This window comes from Notothenia rossii (genome assembly GCF_949606895.1).
Source record: "Notothenia rossii genome assembly, chromosome: 1".
NCBI lineage: Eukaryota > Metazoa > Chordata > Actinopteri > Perciformes > Nototheniidae > Notothenia > Notothenia rossii.
In genome coordinates this window covers 26,805,723-26,821,527 of record NC_136912.1, presented here as the reverse complement: position 1 = coordinate 26,821,527, position 15,805 = coordinate 26,805,723, and the positions used below count along the sequence as shown (strand labels likewise).

The window sequence follows — 15,805 nt, the reverse complement described above, 5'->3', positions numbered from 1 at the left end:
ACATTTTGAAAGTTTTAAGAGCATTACCGCCACCTGCTGTTCAGGAATTAAAAAGACTAGAGACTTTAGAATATATGAAATTAAATTCCAACTTTAAAATGTTCTAATAGTTGTAGACGTTCCTGATTATTTACGCTGTGCCTGTCACTTTGAATGGAGGATTAATGGCTCGTAAAAACAGTTCTTTTTTTAATTAAAGGGTAGGCATACCTTCTTTTGTTCATCTTAAATATTTGTATTCAGATGCTAATGGGTGTATTCAAAACGTTTTCAGTTATAGCAGTGGTCCACAGAGCCACAAAGAAACCTTCATTACTTCTTTAAACAGTATAGACATTTTCATTCCGTGATGCAACTCATGCGCTATAATGCATACGTGCATTTTCAATGTAAGTGATTTGGGACAATATCCACAGCGTTTATTTTGTGTAGAGCTGACTAAAAACAGCGCAGCTGCTAAGCCTCGAATGGATTCATCATGTTCTTCTTCTTCCTTCCTGTGACACTAGAAAGCAGAGGTGAGTGAGTCCTGTATTTGTCATCCACAGGTGTTCAGTGAATCCCTGTTGCATCACGGTGATCATGGCTGAGTGCCACACTTGCTGCTGTGAGAGGCTTAATTGTGTCAAAGTAAAGCAGATCTTGATGATGACATTGCAAATCTGTGCGGTGTGGTGAGGGAGCTTAAGGTAAAGTGACCTGACTTTTAAAGTAGTGTGTTCGATTTAAAATGTTTAATGACCCAAGCATTGATTATATTGGGTATTTTTCTGTATTAAAGCAATAATATAATAATAATAAAAGCAGTATATCAAGATCTTTGAGGATACTTTAAATTATATATACATTCTGACGTTTAAAACCAACTCATGAAGGTGTAGCATTAACCTATCCCAAAATTCCCATGAACTCGAAATGGCAACAAAGAAAATTTGAGGTTTGATTTATTTGATCATTTAACACTTTATACAGAGTTGAATGATAAATGTTTTGTTTACAGTAGGCCTATAATATACAATTCAAGTAGTACATGAATGTTTTCCATACTTGCATATAGTACACGGAAATACAAAAGCATTTTACCATTTGTCATGGTATTCAAACGGGTCAAGGATGAATAATTCTATATATTTCTAAATGCATTCACTCATACATTCATTTCTCACATTCACAGGATCCATCAAAGCAAGGGAGATACTAAGTGTTGAGTGTGATAATAGAAGTTGTGTTGAGGTTAAACTATTTGTCAACTATGGTTAAACACAGAAGCATATAGTCTTAAATTACAGTTTACACATCCTTTATACACATAAACAAACAAAAAAACACAAATGTTTTACTTTGCAAGGTATATGGATTGTTTCGAGGAAATTCGATTGAGAATTTCACTTTCAATTGAAAAAGAATTAGTTAAAATAAACATGCAAATACAAAATGGATTTTGGCTAACACTGTGACACAACATTTTAGTGTTAACCCGTGGGATCCATTCATTTAAAAATGAAATAATTTGTTGGAGGAATCTGAAAATAAATATAATTAAATGTTTGCGTTGATAAGAGGTTGTACTGTTAACACCTGAAACTTTTAACATTGCTATGAGAAATAAAAAGCAGAGGAGGATGTTATTCAGAGATGACTACAGTACCTTTATTGACCATCAACTCCAAGGCTCATGGAACATGTTGAACATAGCTGGGAGAGTAAAATATTGCCTACATTCACATATGAGACAAAGAAAGCAGACAACATTAGAAAAACAATGATGTATTTTGATGCTTTTAGGAGGGCAATTAGTTCAACTGATTTGGGCAACGTTGATAGTACATTTGTTTGACAATGAGACCTTAAATTGGTCAGTAATAATACAGCCTCGGGTCAGTGAGAATGTTCCCCTTGTATGTTAAAAATAAAGAAAAAGAAAACCTCATGAAAAAATCCACCTACATTTAAAAAAACAAAGAGAGAAAAGAGGTAATGGAATCTGATTATTTGAATCACAGAAATGTTTTCATTCTGATATTCTTGAATTGTTTAATTTCTTTTGCAACCTCTTCAGTAAATGTGCATTTCGATTAGTGGTTTAATTTATTAGAGGTTGAGGGAAACACCCATTTTAATATAAAGATGCCTAGATGTCAACCTATCACCACAGCATTTGCTTTTTGCTCACCTTAAATCTAATAAAGAGGGAGTAGATGAGAACAAAATAGCCTGAATTTTTGCAACATGTTTTGTTTTACATAAGATATGCCTACTTGATGTTTCTTATAATAGTTGGATAAAAGAAAAATATTTCAGCCTCTATGCCACACACTGAACACATTATGTTCATGCTATGTGAACATAGCGGTGTAATATATTATACAGTACAAGTGTTGTTTTACATCAATCCAATACAGGACACATCCAGTGATACCTGGTGATATTGAACACGCATTTTTACAAATACATAATTAGAAGAAAAAAAACAAGAAAAAAAACGTTTGCGTTCATCAAGTAAAATTAAATGAGAAACACTAATCTTTAGTCAAACGCCTGTTGTCCACACTGCATCATCTACTGGTAAATGTGACACCAGACCTGGTACATTTCCATGAGGAAAATCCTCCTGTTTTAGTCAGGATACTGAAGTAATCTCTCTAAAGTGATGCATGTAAAGGCAAACAGAACAGAAGATATGATTAATTCTAATATAAAATTAGTTGGGCTGTGTTGAGCTTAATGGGTCCATGCTATCTATTTGGACCTATTATAGATTTTCATGATTGGGAAGTAATGTAAGCATTTATGCCAAACATTTGAATATACTGTGTTTTTCAATATATCATCTCAAATATACCGTGTTTAAACAGACTCATGTTATTAACCCGGGGTATATCTCTGTCAATCACATTGCAAAGTCATACTGGAGGTGAAATGAACACAGTTAAAATCTAAACGTTAACATTTCTAAGCAGCTATCACACTCATGAGTTGCCCCGGCCCTTTCTTCTTAGTTTTGCTCATGACAAACAGGATCTCTCCAGAGCTTTGCTCCCCATCGAAACCAAACCAAACCAAAACAAAAGGGTTTCTATAATCTCCCACATGAACAGTTCATCTGCATTGCTTGACTGGTTGCATGAGTAGCGAGGGTAGTTTTTATACTGCAACATGGTCCTCTATTTGAAGAAAACCCCAAAAACAATCTCTGGTGATCGTATGGAAATTCCCATCCCAGGTGGCGTTCACATAACTTGTTTGTCAGGTTCAACCAGAAAATGGAAAACTGAATGAAGTCACATGGAACAAACAGAGACGAGTCACTCATACTGGGCTGCATAAAGTGTGTCAATGACGTACAGGCTCGTTCTGTACGCCATTGCTGGATGGCTGTGATGCACCGGTGTGAATTTGCAGCCTTGATTTCAGTCAGTACCCCTGCCTAACTTGCGTGTGTTTGGATGTGTGAGTGTGTCTTCTATTATTTATGTGAGACAGATAGACAGTTTGTGTCTGTGCGTCCTTCCTCTCCTATAGTAAATCAGGGTAAACTTGAACCCCTTCGCTCTTAATTTCAGCTCTCTTGCGTTAGGTGGAAGTGGCTTCTCTCAGACGGTGATGGGGCAGGTAATGATTTTGTCCTCCAGCATGACGCTGAGGACCAGGAACACAACGTACAGCAGGAACATGAGAAGGCCCAGAAACTTGCTCATTCTCCATTTGCAAGCCGCGATGGAGATGATGACAAAGAGGAGCATGAGGAAGAGTAGGACGATGGCGCAGAACAGTCCGTTGCTGCTGACCTGGATCGGTTTGAAGTCGTTGATGATGTGGTAGATGAGCCAGGGGAATGGCAGACTAGAGGGAGATAAGGGAGTTTATTAAGTTAGGAGAGAAACATGTTAAAAACAGATATGACTTTGGACTATTACTCTGAATGTTTTTTCTTGTTGTTTTCTGGACTCACCCCACAGTGATATCAAAGATGTTAGAGCCGACAGAGCTGGACACGGCCATGTCACCTAGGCCTTTTCGCGCCACAATCACACTGGTGATAAGGTCCGGGATTGAAGTGCCGGCTGCTAGTATAGTCAGTCCCATTATCTCCTCCGTAATCCAGAACGTTTCTCCAACCTGAAAGGAAGAACAAGTTGCAGCTGCACAGTTACCAAAACTGCATCATTTTCATGTTGGTCCAAAGATTCTTGTTCTGTGTTGCTGGTTGCTGGTTTTTCCTGAAAAATGTCAGACTAGGCGGTTACCTCCGGGGTTGAAGAATGAACTTGGATGTGCTAAAAACTGAAGTTATAAAATGGGCACTTGAGGCTGATTCCAAAAGGGTGTCAGTTTCCACGGACCACTATGTTAAAATGCCCGACTTTGCAGCAGAAATTCAGATGTAAGCAGCTTGTTTAAAAAAACATATTTTGTGTTCTGGAGCTTATTGTCCCGTTCATGACAACTGTATTTATATCATAAATAAGGGCATCATCATGGAGTCTTAAACATTACTGTTAGTGATACATTTAATTAAATGTAACCTCATTATAAATAAGTTGACTATATCCAACAGATATTATATAGATATTATATATTATTATATATATATTATATTATATATATTATATACCGCGCTCTGCATTTATTGGCACAGAAATGGCACGTGCGTCTCCTCAGTGACCTTGCATACAACATTACCTTATGCTTCAGGCCTGTCTTTGCATCTGCGCTGTTAAAATAGAGCAGTACAGGTTGATCTGGCTATGGATCAAGGCGGATCAGCTGGGATTAGCTGCCGTGATCACACATTCAACACCCTGAATGCTGAACTGACTCATAAGAAAGGCCTCAGGAAAAGGAGAGAGTTGTTGTATGAGAGACAAATAGAGAGAACGTACCTGGTGAGCCCACCACACCATCAGGTAGGAGAAGAAAGCAATCCAAGAAATGGCACCGATGAAAGTGACAGGGAAGAATCTGGCCGAGGCCTGAGACAACAAGAAAAAAAAAAAGGTTCAGTTTATCTAGCGCACACTCAACAATTGCCCCCCCTCGATATACTTCACACTTAATATAAGGTCATAATAAAGCATTTGGATGCAAATGTATAGCCCAAGAGGTAAAGAAAAACGACAACAAAAAACATTACTGGAACCTGCTGTAGCTCTCATATTTATTGAGCAGGTCATGAATGTATGTAACTTAAATTAAAGTGGTTTTCTTATATAAAACATTTGTTTGTGTATATTGGTTTTGCCATCTTCATTTGGCCAAAATGACTTGGAAAATATTGGCATTTTGTCATGGTCAAACATTTGTAATCGTGCATTCCTACTAGATTAGTGTTTTTACATTTTCTCATGCTTCAAAATTAAACTAAATTGTCAACACAGCAGTGGAACAGTTCTGTATCCAAATTAACATTATGCAAGTATGTCGTGTGGATGTGAGATTTAAAATAAATTATTGCATCATGAGTTGCTCTTACATACGTGTACACACATAAACATGATTTTCATTGTTTGTTTGTGTGCTCATGTGTGAGTGGTGTCACCTCTCTCCTGACGTCGGGCAGTGTGAGCCACAGTGGCAGGATGATGGGCAGGAAAACCAGGTAGGTGATACGTTTCCTGTTGCTGTCGGGCCAGGCCAGGCTCAGAGGCTGTTCATCGCCATCATCTTCATCACCCTGAAGAAGGAGTTTGTTAATTCAGATCAACTGTGTTTATAGTTATTTAAATATTTAATCATATTTCAATATAACATTCAGCCATACGTCTTCTTCTCCTCCTGCAACACCGTTACTGGGCGGTGTGACTTCCACTGCAACGTTTGAACTGTTTGGGATGTCTTTATCGGCTGGAGGAAAGAAAAGGAAGAGAAAAAGGAACAGAGCTTAATTATCAGATAATTAATTGGGAGTACATGTGGTTTCTATTGACGGTATTTGACCATTTATATTGCATAAAATAATCCACAACTTTCTGTTAAAACATGAATACATGAGCAAATAACGGACAAAGATATAACTTTTGATGATAAAATGATACATTTTCAGTCAAAGCTATCTATTATTATATTCGGGCATGTTATACTACCACACTGATTAAATATATCGAAAATTTGTACCAAAATAAAAAGTGCAAGAGGAAATGATGCTGTAAGAACAGTCCTCTGACTGCTCAGTGTCCATTCATTCGGTCCGAGGAACACAGATTCATACGTCGCTGTTACTCACCCACACCGTTAGCAGTGACAGCATCTTCTTTACACTTCTGCTTGGCCATTTTGTGAAGTATTGATGCTTTCTCTTTGAAACGCCCTAATTCAATGGAAGGAGACTCAGTCAGTCCAGCTTGTTCTGCTGAACATTTAAAATATATTTTTAATTAATACATGCTTTGTGAAATGGTGGGTGTATTTCCACAGCTGGGACTATTTTTAATAGGAAAGAGGTAAAAGAAAAGTGAAAAGAGGTTAGACAAATGAAGACATTCCATAGACAGTATATTCCCTTCAACCGAACCTTGTCTTAATCATCATAATCTTTACTAAAGCTGTTTATTTATGAATACAATATCAATTCAATTGTAGCGCATCCTCTGATTTTGACATTTTATTTTTTTACAAGATATCATATTGCATTTCAGTATGTGTGTGTGTGTCGTGCTTTTTTCAAGTCTTACCCTTACCTTCGTCACTGAGAGGGTCGAGAGTGTGTATCATGAGCTGAAAGATACTATTCCTCATCAGTGAGTTGTGTAAAGAAGCACAGCTTCCCTCCCTCTGCAGCCTCGGTTTGGCCTGTACAAATACCAAAAATAATACAGAGAGAAACGATGAATATATATTCTGTGAATGACTGTAAAATATGTATATTTAAAAATATATCTAGAAACCGCTTTAAAATGTGTCATGACTGATTACGACACATTAATAACATTTACATAATATGACCCGAACCCGACATTACACAGAGAAGTTTAAACACAAACACAAACTCACCGTCAGCTTGTTCTCATCATTGACAGGTTCATTCACCTTTAAAGACACACAGAAAGAAAACAATATACAGTATAGGTTTTGTCACAAACAAGCGGGGAGGAGTGTGCAATACTTTAGGTTCAGCAGAAAATATCATAGCATAGATGTAAAAAATACAATAGTGGCAGTGCAGTTAAAGGTGGGGTAGGTAAGTTTGAGAAACGGCTCGAGATACACTTTTTGTTATATTCCATGGAATGCTCTTAACATCCCGATAGCAATGAATATCTTAAGTGCTTTGACAAAAAATCCATAAAAAGATGTCATCTGTGGAAGCCGTAGTACTGTAAAAAGCACGACCAATCATTTTAGCGGGTCCGGCTAAAATAACTGGATGGCCTACCTGCCTGTCAGCCTTCCATCAGTGCACAAACTTATCTCGTGCCCTCATTGGTCATGTGCGCGTTTGTGTGTGTCGGAGGAGAGGCTCTGTAAGGAAGTGGCAGATTTTTTCCAGCTGTGTATTTTCAAATTCTAGCCACTTGAGCTGGTTTCTCCAAAATGACCTACCCCACCTTTAAATGAACCAGAATAAACACAGATGTGTTAAGCTAACTTGAAACTGAATGTCTTCAACACCTGATCACTTGTCAGATGTTCAGCAAACAGTGATGGAACAACGAAAACACACATAAACTCCTTTTTAGGAACAGTATTATAACATTAAATCTAAAGGACCTCTTACTTACAGAGGGAGCGAAACAGTGCAAAAGGTATGGGGACTATGTCGGACACAAAAACTAGGATTCTACACAAGCACACACACATGTGAACACACACACACACACACACACACACACACACACACACACACACACACACACACACACACACACACACACACACACACACACACACACACACACACACACACACACACACACACACACACACACACACACACACACACACACACACACACACACACACACACACACACACACACACACACACACACACACACACACACAGGATGACTAAGATAATTTCAACCCAGCCATTTCTTCAGAGGACATATACAGCACAGTGGTGTCACCACGTACAGTGAAGAAACACACATACACACACAACACACACAGAGTCCACTGGCTGGGACAGGAGTCTGTGGTGGTGTTGTGTGAGAGCACAGAGGTGTCAGCATGGGGAGGGTCTGGTTTGGGAATCAGGGATTTGGAAATATTAAAAAAAACAGATGGGAACTTAAGACTGTGTGGGTAGATATCTTGTAATCAAAGGTTATTGTAATCTTTGTTTGAACAGTTCAATAAAGATGTTTGCATAAGCTGTTCTCTGTCACCGTACAACCATTCACCATGCAGGTGTCTTTCACCACATTGACATTCTGCCCTGGACAAATATATCATGTTGTTCTAAAGACACGCCCAGTAAAGAAGCTTTTATTCTATGTTAAGAAGGTCGTGAATCAAATATGAATGTTTGCTCCGTGAGAGAGGGGCAGGAGTACACTGTAACACGTAATCAATGAATCAACTCATACTTCTATTTTGATTATTTTACCATTGAGTCCAGACCATTTTTTTTTGACTGATGATCAGAGGTTATTTTCAATAAATATATTTTGCATTTATGTAATTACTGGACATAATCAAGAAAAGTAATGTCTTTGTTCTTATCCCAATAGGACAGGTTTGTATGGATATTTACAGTGCCAGATATTTTCAGATATCCAAAACTGCACTATTTATTCTGGGGTTATTCATCCTTGTGTGCCTTATATTTGCACTTATGTAGTGCTAAACTTGATACAGAGTTAGCTTACACAAATAAATACATCACACAGCAAATGCCACTGCTCCCTGTCTATTGATACACTGCCCAATTCCCATCATAAGGATACATGTCACATAAAGACAGCCAATACCTTAAGATGTAGCTGACCTGACTCTTTCAAAAGCACAAACACAAACAATGACCAACAACACGCGGAGGGAGGTGGAGGGTTTCGTTGTTGATGCGTTTTTCATGATGGAGGCCACAGAGTTTGAGCAGATAATCCCTTTAGCTTGCATCTGACAAGACACCTGCTGCTGTTACGGCAGCTAAAGCAAGGCTAAAGATAGTTTTCTTATAGTTTCACTTCTATAATGTGTTACATGTTAGTCCAATCCAGATTTGGCTGCTGTTCATGATTTTCGTTAAACACTCTATGCACATACTGTAGGATTCACCTTTTACACAAAACCAACTAAAACACATGAGAACATTTCTTAATCATTCTTTAAGCAACAACCTTAAAGTAAACCTGGTTTCTTTTCACAAAGATGAAGGAGTTGGTTTTCTTTATTAATATAATGAATAGAAACATATTGAGCAGTAAATAAGTCATTTAAAGGAAGAAGTTGGAGACACTTGTCTGTAATAATCATGTGATTGCTGAGGCCAGCATGGCATTAGTTGTGGTTGGTTAGTGCTCAAAGGGTTCCTTACAACCTCTGCATAACCTGCTGACATTGAAACTAGATTTAGTTTGGTGCTGTCTTTTGAAACAGGTTTTTATACTGCATGACATACTGTGTCCTATTTTGAGAAGCTGCTGATCTTTGTCACCTTTACCCTAAGTCACTCCGCTGCGGATGTGTTGTGTGACGTAACACCTCTCCGCATGTTTCCTACAGGATACAGCCACGATTAATCACCTAAAATGTTTAGGTTCTTGTAGCAGGTTGCAAGAATAAAGTCAAATACTGTGTAGGCCTACCTATGGTATAACCAGCCTGCAGCTAGTAAACTCGCCAGACCTGAACAGTAGATAACAATACACTAAACAGTATAGTTCCTGCAAGACTGCTAAAACATATTTTGCAAATACATTGCTCGTGTTTACAAATTGCATTGATTATGAAGCTGCGTGTAGTCATGTATCTATCAGTTATAGAGAATTATAATGTTTTGCTCCAGCTAGCATTTATATTTTGTACATATGTACACTTTATACCAGTTGTAGATTATGAGGCTTCATTACAATATTATCCGTTTAAATAATTAATTAAAACCTTCTCTTTTGGGTCATTTTGCATTATAGTCATCTAAACTATGTTAATTACTACTTAAGCATATCGTTTAAGCAGTTCAATCTATGAATCTGAGCAAGTAAAGAGTTACTGCATGCAGATCAGGGATTGTTCAAGTCATAAAGTATGGCTTTTGAGACCTAAAGATGATCTGTTAAGGAGAAGAAGAAGAACATGAAAGCCTCAAGCTTAGCTGATTTGTAACCTTTGACTGAGCTGCTATTTCAGTTCAGTGGTCTTATCCCAAGTCCAGACACTGAAAGAGTCGGAAATCCTAGAGATTTACACCAAACTTCACTTTAATCCTAATAGTCCCCCCTGGAAAGACTGAGGCACAATCAGATCACTACTCAAATTCACATTTTTCTTCCTGACTTGCTCTCTTTCCCTCTCTCAACACCACCACCCCCCCCACCTCCAGTGTACACCTGATTGTCCGAGCTGTAGGATTTAGCCAGGATTAATCACTACTTTTAGACTGGTACTTTTCAAGCCTGCGTGTGAAGTCCTGCACTAACCTTCACAAGTCACCATGCTGTTTAACATTTCTCCTCAGCCAGCAAATACCAACCATTTTGTTTGTTAAATATAAAAACTATTTAGCTACATGACTTCTCATTTAAAACATAAATTAGGGAGAAATTCTACTTGAATAAGTAAGCATGGCTCAACAGAACAACTCATCATTTATAGAAGCATTTTTATGCAAAAGTTTGAAAATCCATCTGATAAAACAATCTAAATTTTAAGCATTGAATATTAAAAAACCTTCACTCATGGGCAGCAATAAAGCTACACTTATAACATGAGAAGTATTAACTATTGATAATTACAGCATCCTTCTTTGGACAGATTCTTATGCAAGTAAATGTTAAGTTTTATTGATTATGAAGTTACAGATGCAGAGACTCAATGTTCTGGGCTGTATGTTTGCTGTCGTCACCGCAGGTAAGCAGTTAATAAGGGGATCAGAGGGGATTGTCCTCTTTAGTCCCATCACCAAGAAAAACCCTCCGACATTTTCTCTCTCTGTCTACTCAGACACACTCTATGTTTAAAAAACAAAAAACAATACATATATAACTTTGCTTAAACTGAAAACCAGACTACAGTTATGAGCACTACCGCAGGCTGAGGAGAGAGCCAGCAGTCGTTTTGCTCTCAGTGATCTGCTGATTCTTGCTCCCCCTGGGAGCATTTGACTATTATTGGCGGCTCTAATGGGATTAAAAGGCATTAACCTTGGGGGATTATTAAGCAGCTACCAACACATGAGGGCCGGACGGTAGAATGAGAAAAGCTGTTCTTGGGTTGAAGTGAGGAGGCCTGAAGTACAGCTGATTCCCAGAAGGGCACACATGTCAAACAGACCTTTAACAACACTGACGAGCACCCAAAAATACTATGCTCACGTTTAAGGAAAATCATCAAATAGAGAACTGGATAAAGATATTTCACAGTACAGATACTACTGAAAGCCAGGGGGAGAGGTGCTAAATTAGCTATTACCAATCTATTATAGAAAAAAGACTACAGAAGCCAAATATTCATATTATATATAAGTGACTGCTTGATATAAAAAAAAGTCATGGTTCTGGGGTAGCATTTTTTTTTTTACAGTGACCTAAGCATTTAACGGGAGGAGATTTAAATTAGATTGGACCATCTTGTGTCCTGGTGACCATAAGCTCATCTTTCCCTGAAAGCTTGAACTTCTCCTGGCCTGGATCCCTACCATTAAAATAGTTGTCCCCTTCTAAGAACTGTTTTCATCCAGTGTTGTAGAATTTGTTTCCGTCAACATTTCACTTCACACTATCTGAAATACATAATAATCTGTTGATAATGTTTCGGGACCAACAAAAGCCAGATAATGTGCACTCGCTGTATACGCCCCCGAAGAACTGGTGATGGGTGATGTCCGTCTACGCTAAGGGCAAGCTGCTCTAAGAACAGCCTACTGCAGTTTTTATTAATTTTGTCACCTGAGAGCCGTATGTGATAACAACATCAGAGAGCAACACATCTGCCTCCAACTGCACGCACAGACAGGAAAACACGGAGAGACAAATGTGAAAAACAAAAAACCTCTTCAGTTTATCTGTGGGTGTGTGAGATAAACCATTTTGTATCATCATTTCCCATCTCTTTCTTGAATCTGGAACAAACAGCCCAAAGTGCACTCCAAGCTATTCCCAAAGCACACTTTCCCGTCAAGTTATTGATTAAGTGATTGCACTGTGATCGATGTTTGTGTAAGTGTGTTGTCATTAGATCAACTTCCTGTAAGAATTAGTCAGCCTTTCAGAGAAAGAAACACTATGACATTGTTAATTAATTCAAATATATTTCTCATGGCTAATTCTTGCTGCCTATCATAAAACTGTGGTGGACTGCAGCTGTTATAAGATCCATGAGTAATCCATGTTTGGATACATAATCACTGGTGCTCTTCAAAAACATAATGATGTTTAATGAGCTGAAATAGGGGACACACAACAGCAACGACCTTCTTAAAGACTAAAGAGACCACTTCACTCTAATGTCAGGACAAAGTCAAGGGGAGCTGAAGGAGGGAGCTCACTGATGAGGTTTAAGAGATGCTACAAGGATTTCTGGACTAATTAGGCTGTTCCCTCTCCATACAGAATGTGCTCTGAGTTTAATCTCAACCCTCTCTCAAATGTCGGTCTATTTTATTAACTGTCTTGAATATATAGGGTATTATGAAAATATGTAATCTAACAATGTGTGTGATTGAATCTTGGACTAAAAAAGATGGACACAAAACCATAACTTGAAATGAATCAATCCTGGAAGTGAATTTAAAAACAAAAATAAATATGAGTGGGATTTTTGGCTATTTTGCATGGTTTTTTCCATGTTTAAAATTATAACCTACGTGCAACCTGCTTTCCTTTGCATGCTTTTTAATGTTCAATGGCATCGAAATGTGTCTGTGAAGATTGTGACAGAAGACTCAGAGGAAGAGTGGCCATCTTCACTTGATGGTTGATGGGAATAAGACTGAAAACTGGATCAAAACCCAGTTAAAGTCGGAACATTTAACAGACTGTTACATTAGTAATTATTATAATTATTAATATAAGTAGTGACAGTAGACGAGGCCTGTTCCTAGAATTAGTCAGCACCAAGATTCTGAATTCTGGTTCTGCATCTGGAACTGTCCAAGATGCACAGGTGGCAGGTTAATAGCAATCTTTAAATCCTTACAGAGGGGTAGTCTGTTCGACACCCTATTTGCTTCCCACAACAGGAGCACGTCTATTCCCAGTGTCAGCAGCCATGACTGGTTGACCTATTTTTCCCCAGGTATTGAAAAGATGCCCAGATTTCAGTAAAGAGAAACTGACAGAAAAACAGTAAGGTTTCTTCCTAAACATTTGTATAACCCTGTTGACTTAAAGAAACACTTGAAATATGGAGATTTCCTCCAGTAGATGTAGGGGTATCCAACACTAAGAATAGGGGAAGATGGATGGATGGATGGATGGATGGATTAAGGCTCACCTTTGGTGCAGTCTCAAGCTCATCCACCTGGTTGCTGCCCAGTAAATTCTTGATGAAAAGTTCTACATTGGCATTGAACTTCATGAATGTCACATAGCAGCTGTAGCACATCAGCAGACTGATACTTTCCCCCACTGTGATTTGATTATCCAAAAAGAAACAGATGAGCATAAGTAGGCCGATGATATAGAACGAGACGTCTCTAAACAGAGGCCACCAGGTGAGGTGCAGCACCTCTTTGGAAAACACGGCGCACATCCCGATCACAAACAGGATATTAAAGACGGCAGAGCCCACAATGGTACCGATACCCACGTTACTGTGGGAGACAAAGACTCCTATGACAGAAGTGAAGAGCTCTGGAGCTGAGCCACCTGCCGCCATGAAGGTGGCTCCTGCAACATCATCGGATATCTGCAGCTTTTCTGTGATGACAGTGAGCGCTGGAACAAAGAACTCATCACAGACAAGGGCTAATGCTATAAACATGTACAACATGCCAAACATATGAAAAGCCACATAGCCCTGGCGTCTGTCCTCCACGCTGAAGTAATCCGTTGGATAGTCCCCGTGATTCATATCTTCTGCAGATGACTGCATGGCAACCGGTGTGTCTTCTGGCTTGGCTGTGTGGTTGTGGTACTGAAGAAGAGTTCTTTGGGGCCCTGCCGTCTCTGCCGAGCCTTCAGCGGACGATTCTAGCTCTTTTGCCACGGTTGTGACCAGCGACAAGGCACTCCATGAACAGAATGTGCAGACCGCCACCATACTGATGATGAAGCCAAGAATCCGTCCGGGGCGCAGCTTTCTTTTGACACAATGGTATTGATGCCTGGTGCAGCTGCTGGGAGGGTCCAGAAGAGGCTCGTAGCCAGGGGAAGCCATCCTGTCTCGACTTCTCATGGGAAGCAGGAATTCCATGGTGTTTGGCGCAGGTTGTCCGGCAAAGCAGGAAGTGTATGGAATCCCCCCCCAAAGCCGGGTTGGTGTAGCTGGTTGCTACGAGGGCGGGGGTTTGACAGGCCTCGACACTCACCGATTTGTTCGCATGCTGCTTCCTGGTCTAAACACAATGGAAGCCCTGAAGTCTGATTCCAGGATCCAGCCCATTAAAAGGCTTCCTCATATTACGCGCTGCAAATCAGAGTAAAAAATACATTGTATTAATGCAAGGGGGCACAGTCAAATAATAAGAAAAAACTGTGCGTAAAATCAAAAACATTATTACATTACATTGTATATACACATTATGTTTGATGCTGCTGTCCGTTATATGGGAGATATTGTATTGTACTTTTTTGACACCACGAATGTGGCTGACTAATTACTTTATTGATAAAGGTTTCACATGCAAAACATATGATTCATAAGATGGTGTGTGTTATGTTGAACTAACGTGTATAAAGTAGTTCAAGGGAGCCCTCCCATGGATTGCTACAACAAAAAATGTGCTTCAGTAAAAATAAACCTTTTTAAATTATATTTGAAATGCCTATTTTATAGACAACTCGATATAATGCCACTGGGCTTAGGTGAACTGTGAGGTTTATATTTGTGTCTGCTGCTGTCATTCGAGGATTTTAATTTCATTTAATGTATGGTAAGGCTCCTAATCATTTCTGTTCAAGTTATTGTTGTTAGGCGGCAATAAATGTACTCTTGAATTGAATGAATTAAAGAAATATACCCTTTTTAAAAGCTAAAATTCTACTTAGTGAATTTGCAGTTTGAAGTGAATGTATTATAACAGTTGATAGCATCATTATTATTAGCAGCAATTATGTTAAATTGCTGTGGCCTTCTTGAGAACCAGCAGTGAGATCTCTCCTTTAAGAGACGCTTGGACATTAGTGAAAGCTCATTAGAAAGCTATTTAATCCCTGAGAAGATATACTTAGATTAGCCTCAGGACCTGCACACTGATGCTGTTGCACAAAGTCAAAAAGTAGACACCAACTAAATGATAAGGGAATATGAGAGACACAAATAAATGAAATGCTCACACAATTGCACTTGAACAAATCCCAATGATGAAACTATATCTAACAAATCCTAAACAATGCCCATTGTTATTATGCTATACAACACCAATTCACCAAGGTAAAACATGTAGTAAGCCTTTTCAAATGTTGCCTTTAAAGCAGCATTTAAGGGTTAATTTTGACTCCATAAGGACATAATACAGCATGCCATCATTAGAGCAAAGTCATAAT

At 38.7% G+C, this 15,805-nt stretch overlaps 1 protein-coding gene across 5 annotated transcripts; it reads right to left on the bottom strand.

Annotated features, from left to right (window-relative positions):
- Positions 1-940: 940 nt before the first annotated feature.
- On the bottom strand, positions 941-14,667 carry slc24a2 (solute carrier family 24 member 2; the record flags this gene model as incomplete). Of its 5 annotated transcripts, none has more annotated exons than XM_079666666.1 (9): positions 13,593-14,667; positions 6,991-7,026; positions 6,672-6,789; positions 6,224-6,349; positions 5,762-5,844; positions 5,540-5,674; positions 4,884-4,973; positions 3,953-4,119; positions 941-3,843 (listed from the first exon to the last, which is right to left on the bottom strand). In XM_079666666.1, exons 1-9 carry the CDS (start codon positions 14,511-14,513, stop codon positions 3,594-3,596), a joined length of 1,926 nt encoding a protein of 641 aa, XP_079522792.1. In that variant the 5' UTR covers positions 14,514-14,667. The 5 variants fall into 5 exon arrangements, with proteins under 5 accessions (XP_079522792.1, XP_079522794.1, XP_079522793.1 ...); XM_079666668.1 differs by having other exon boundaries at positions 6,224-6,307; XM_079666667.1 differs by having other exon boundaries at positions 6,678-6,789.
- Positions 14,668-15,805: the final 1,138 nt, after the last annotated feature.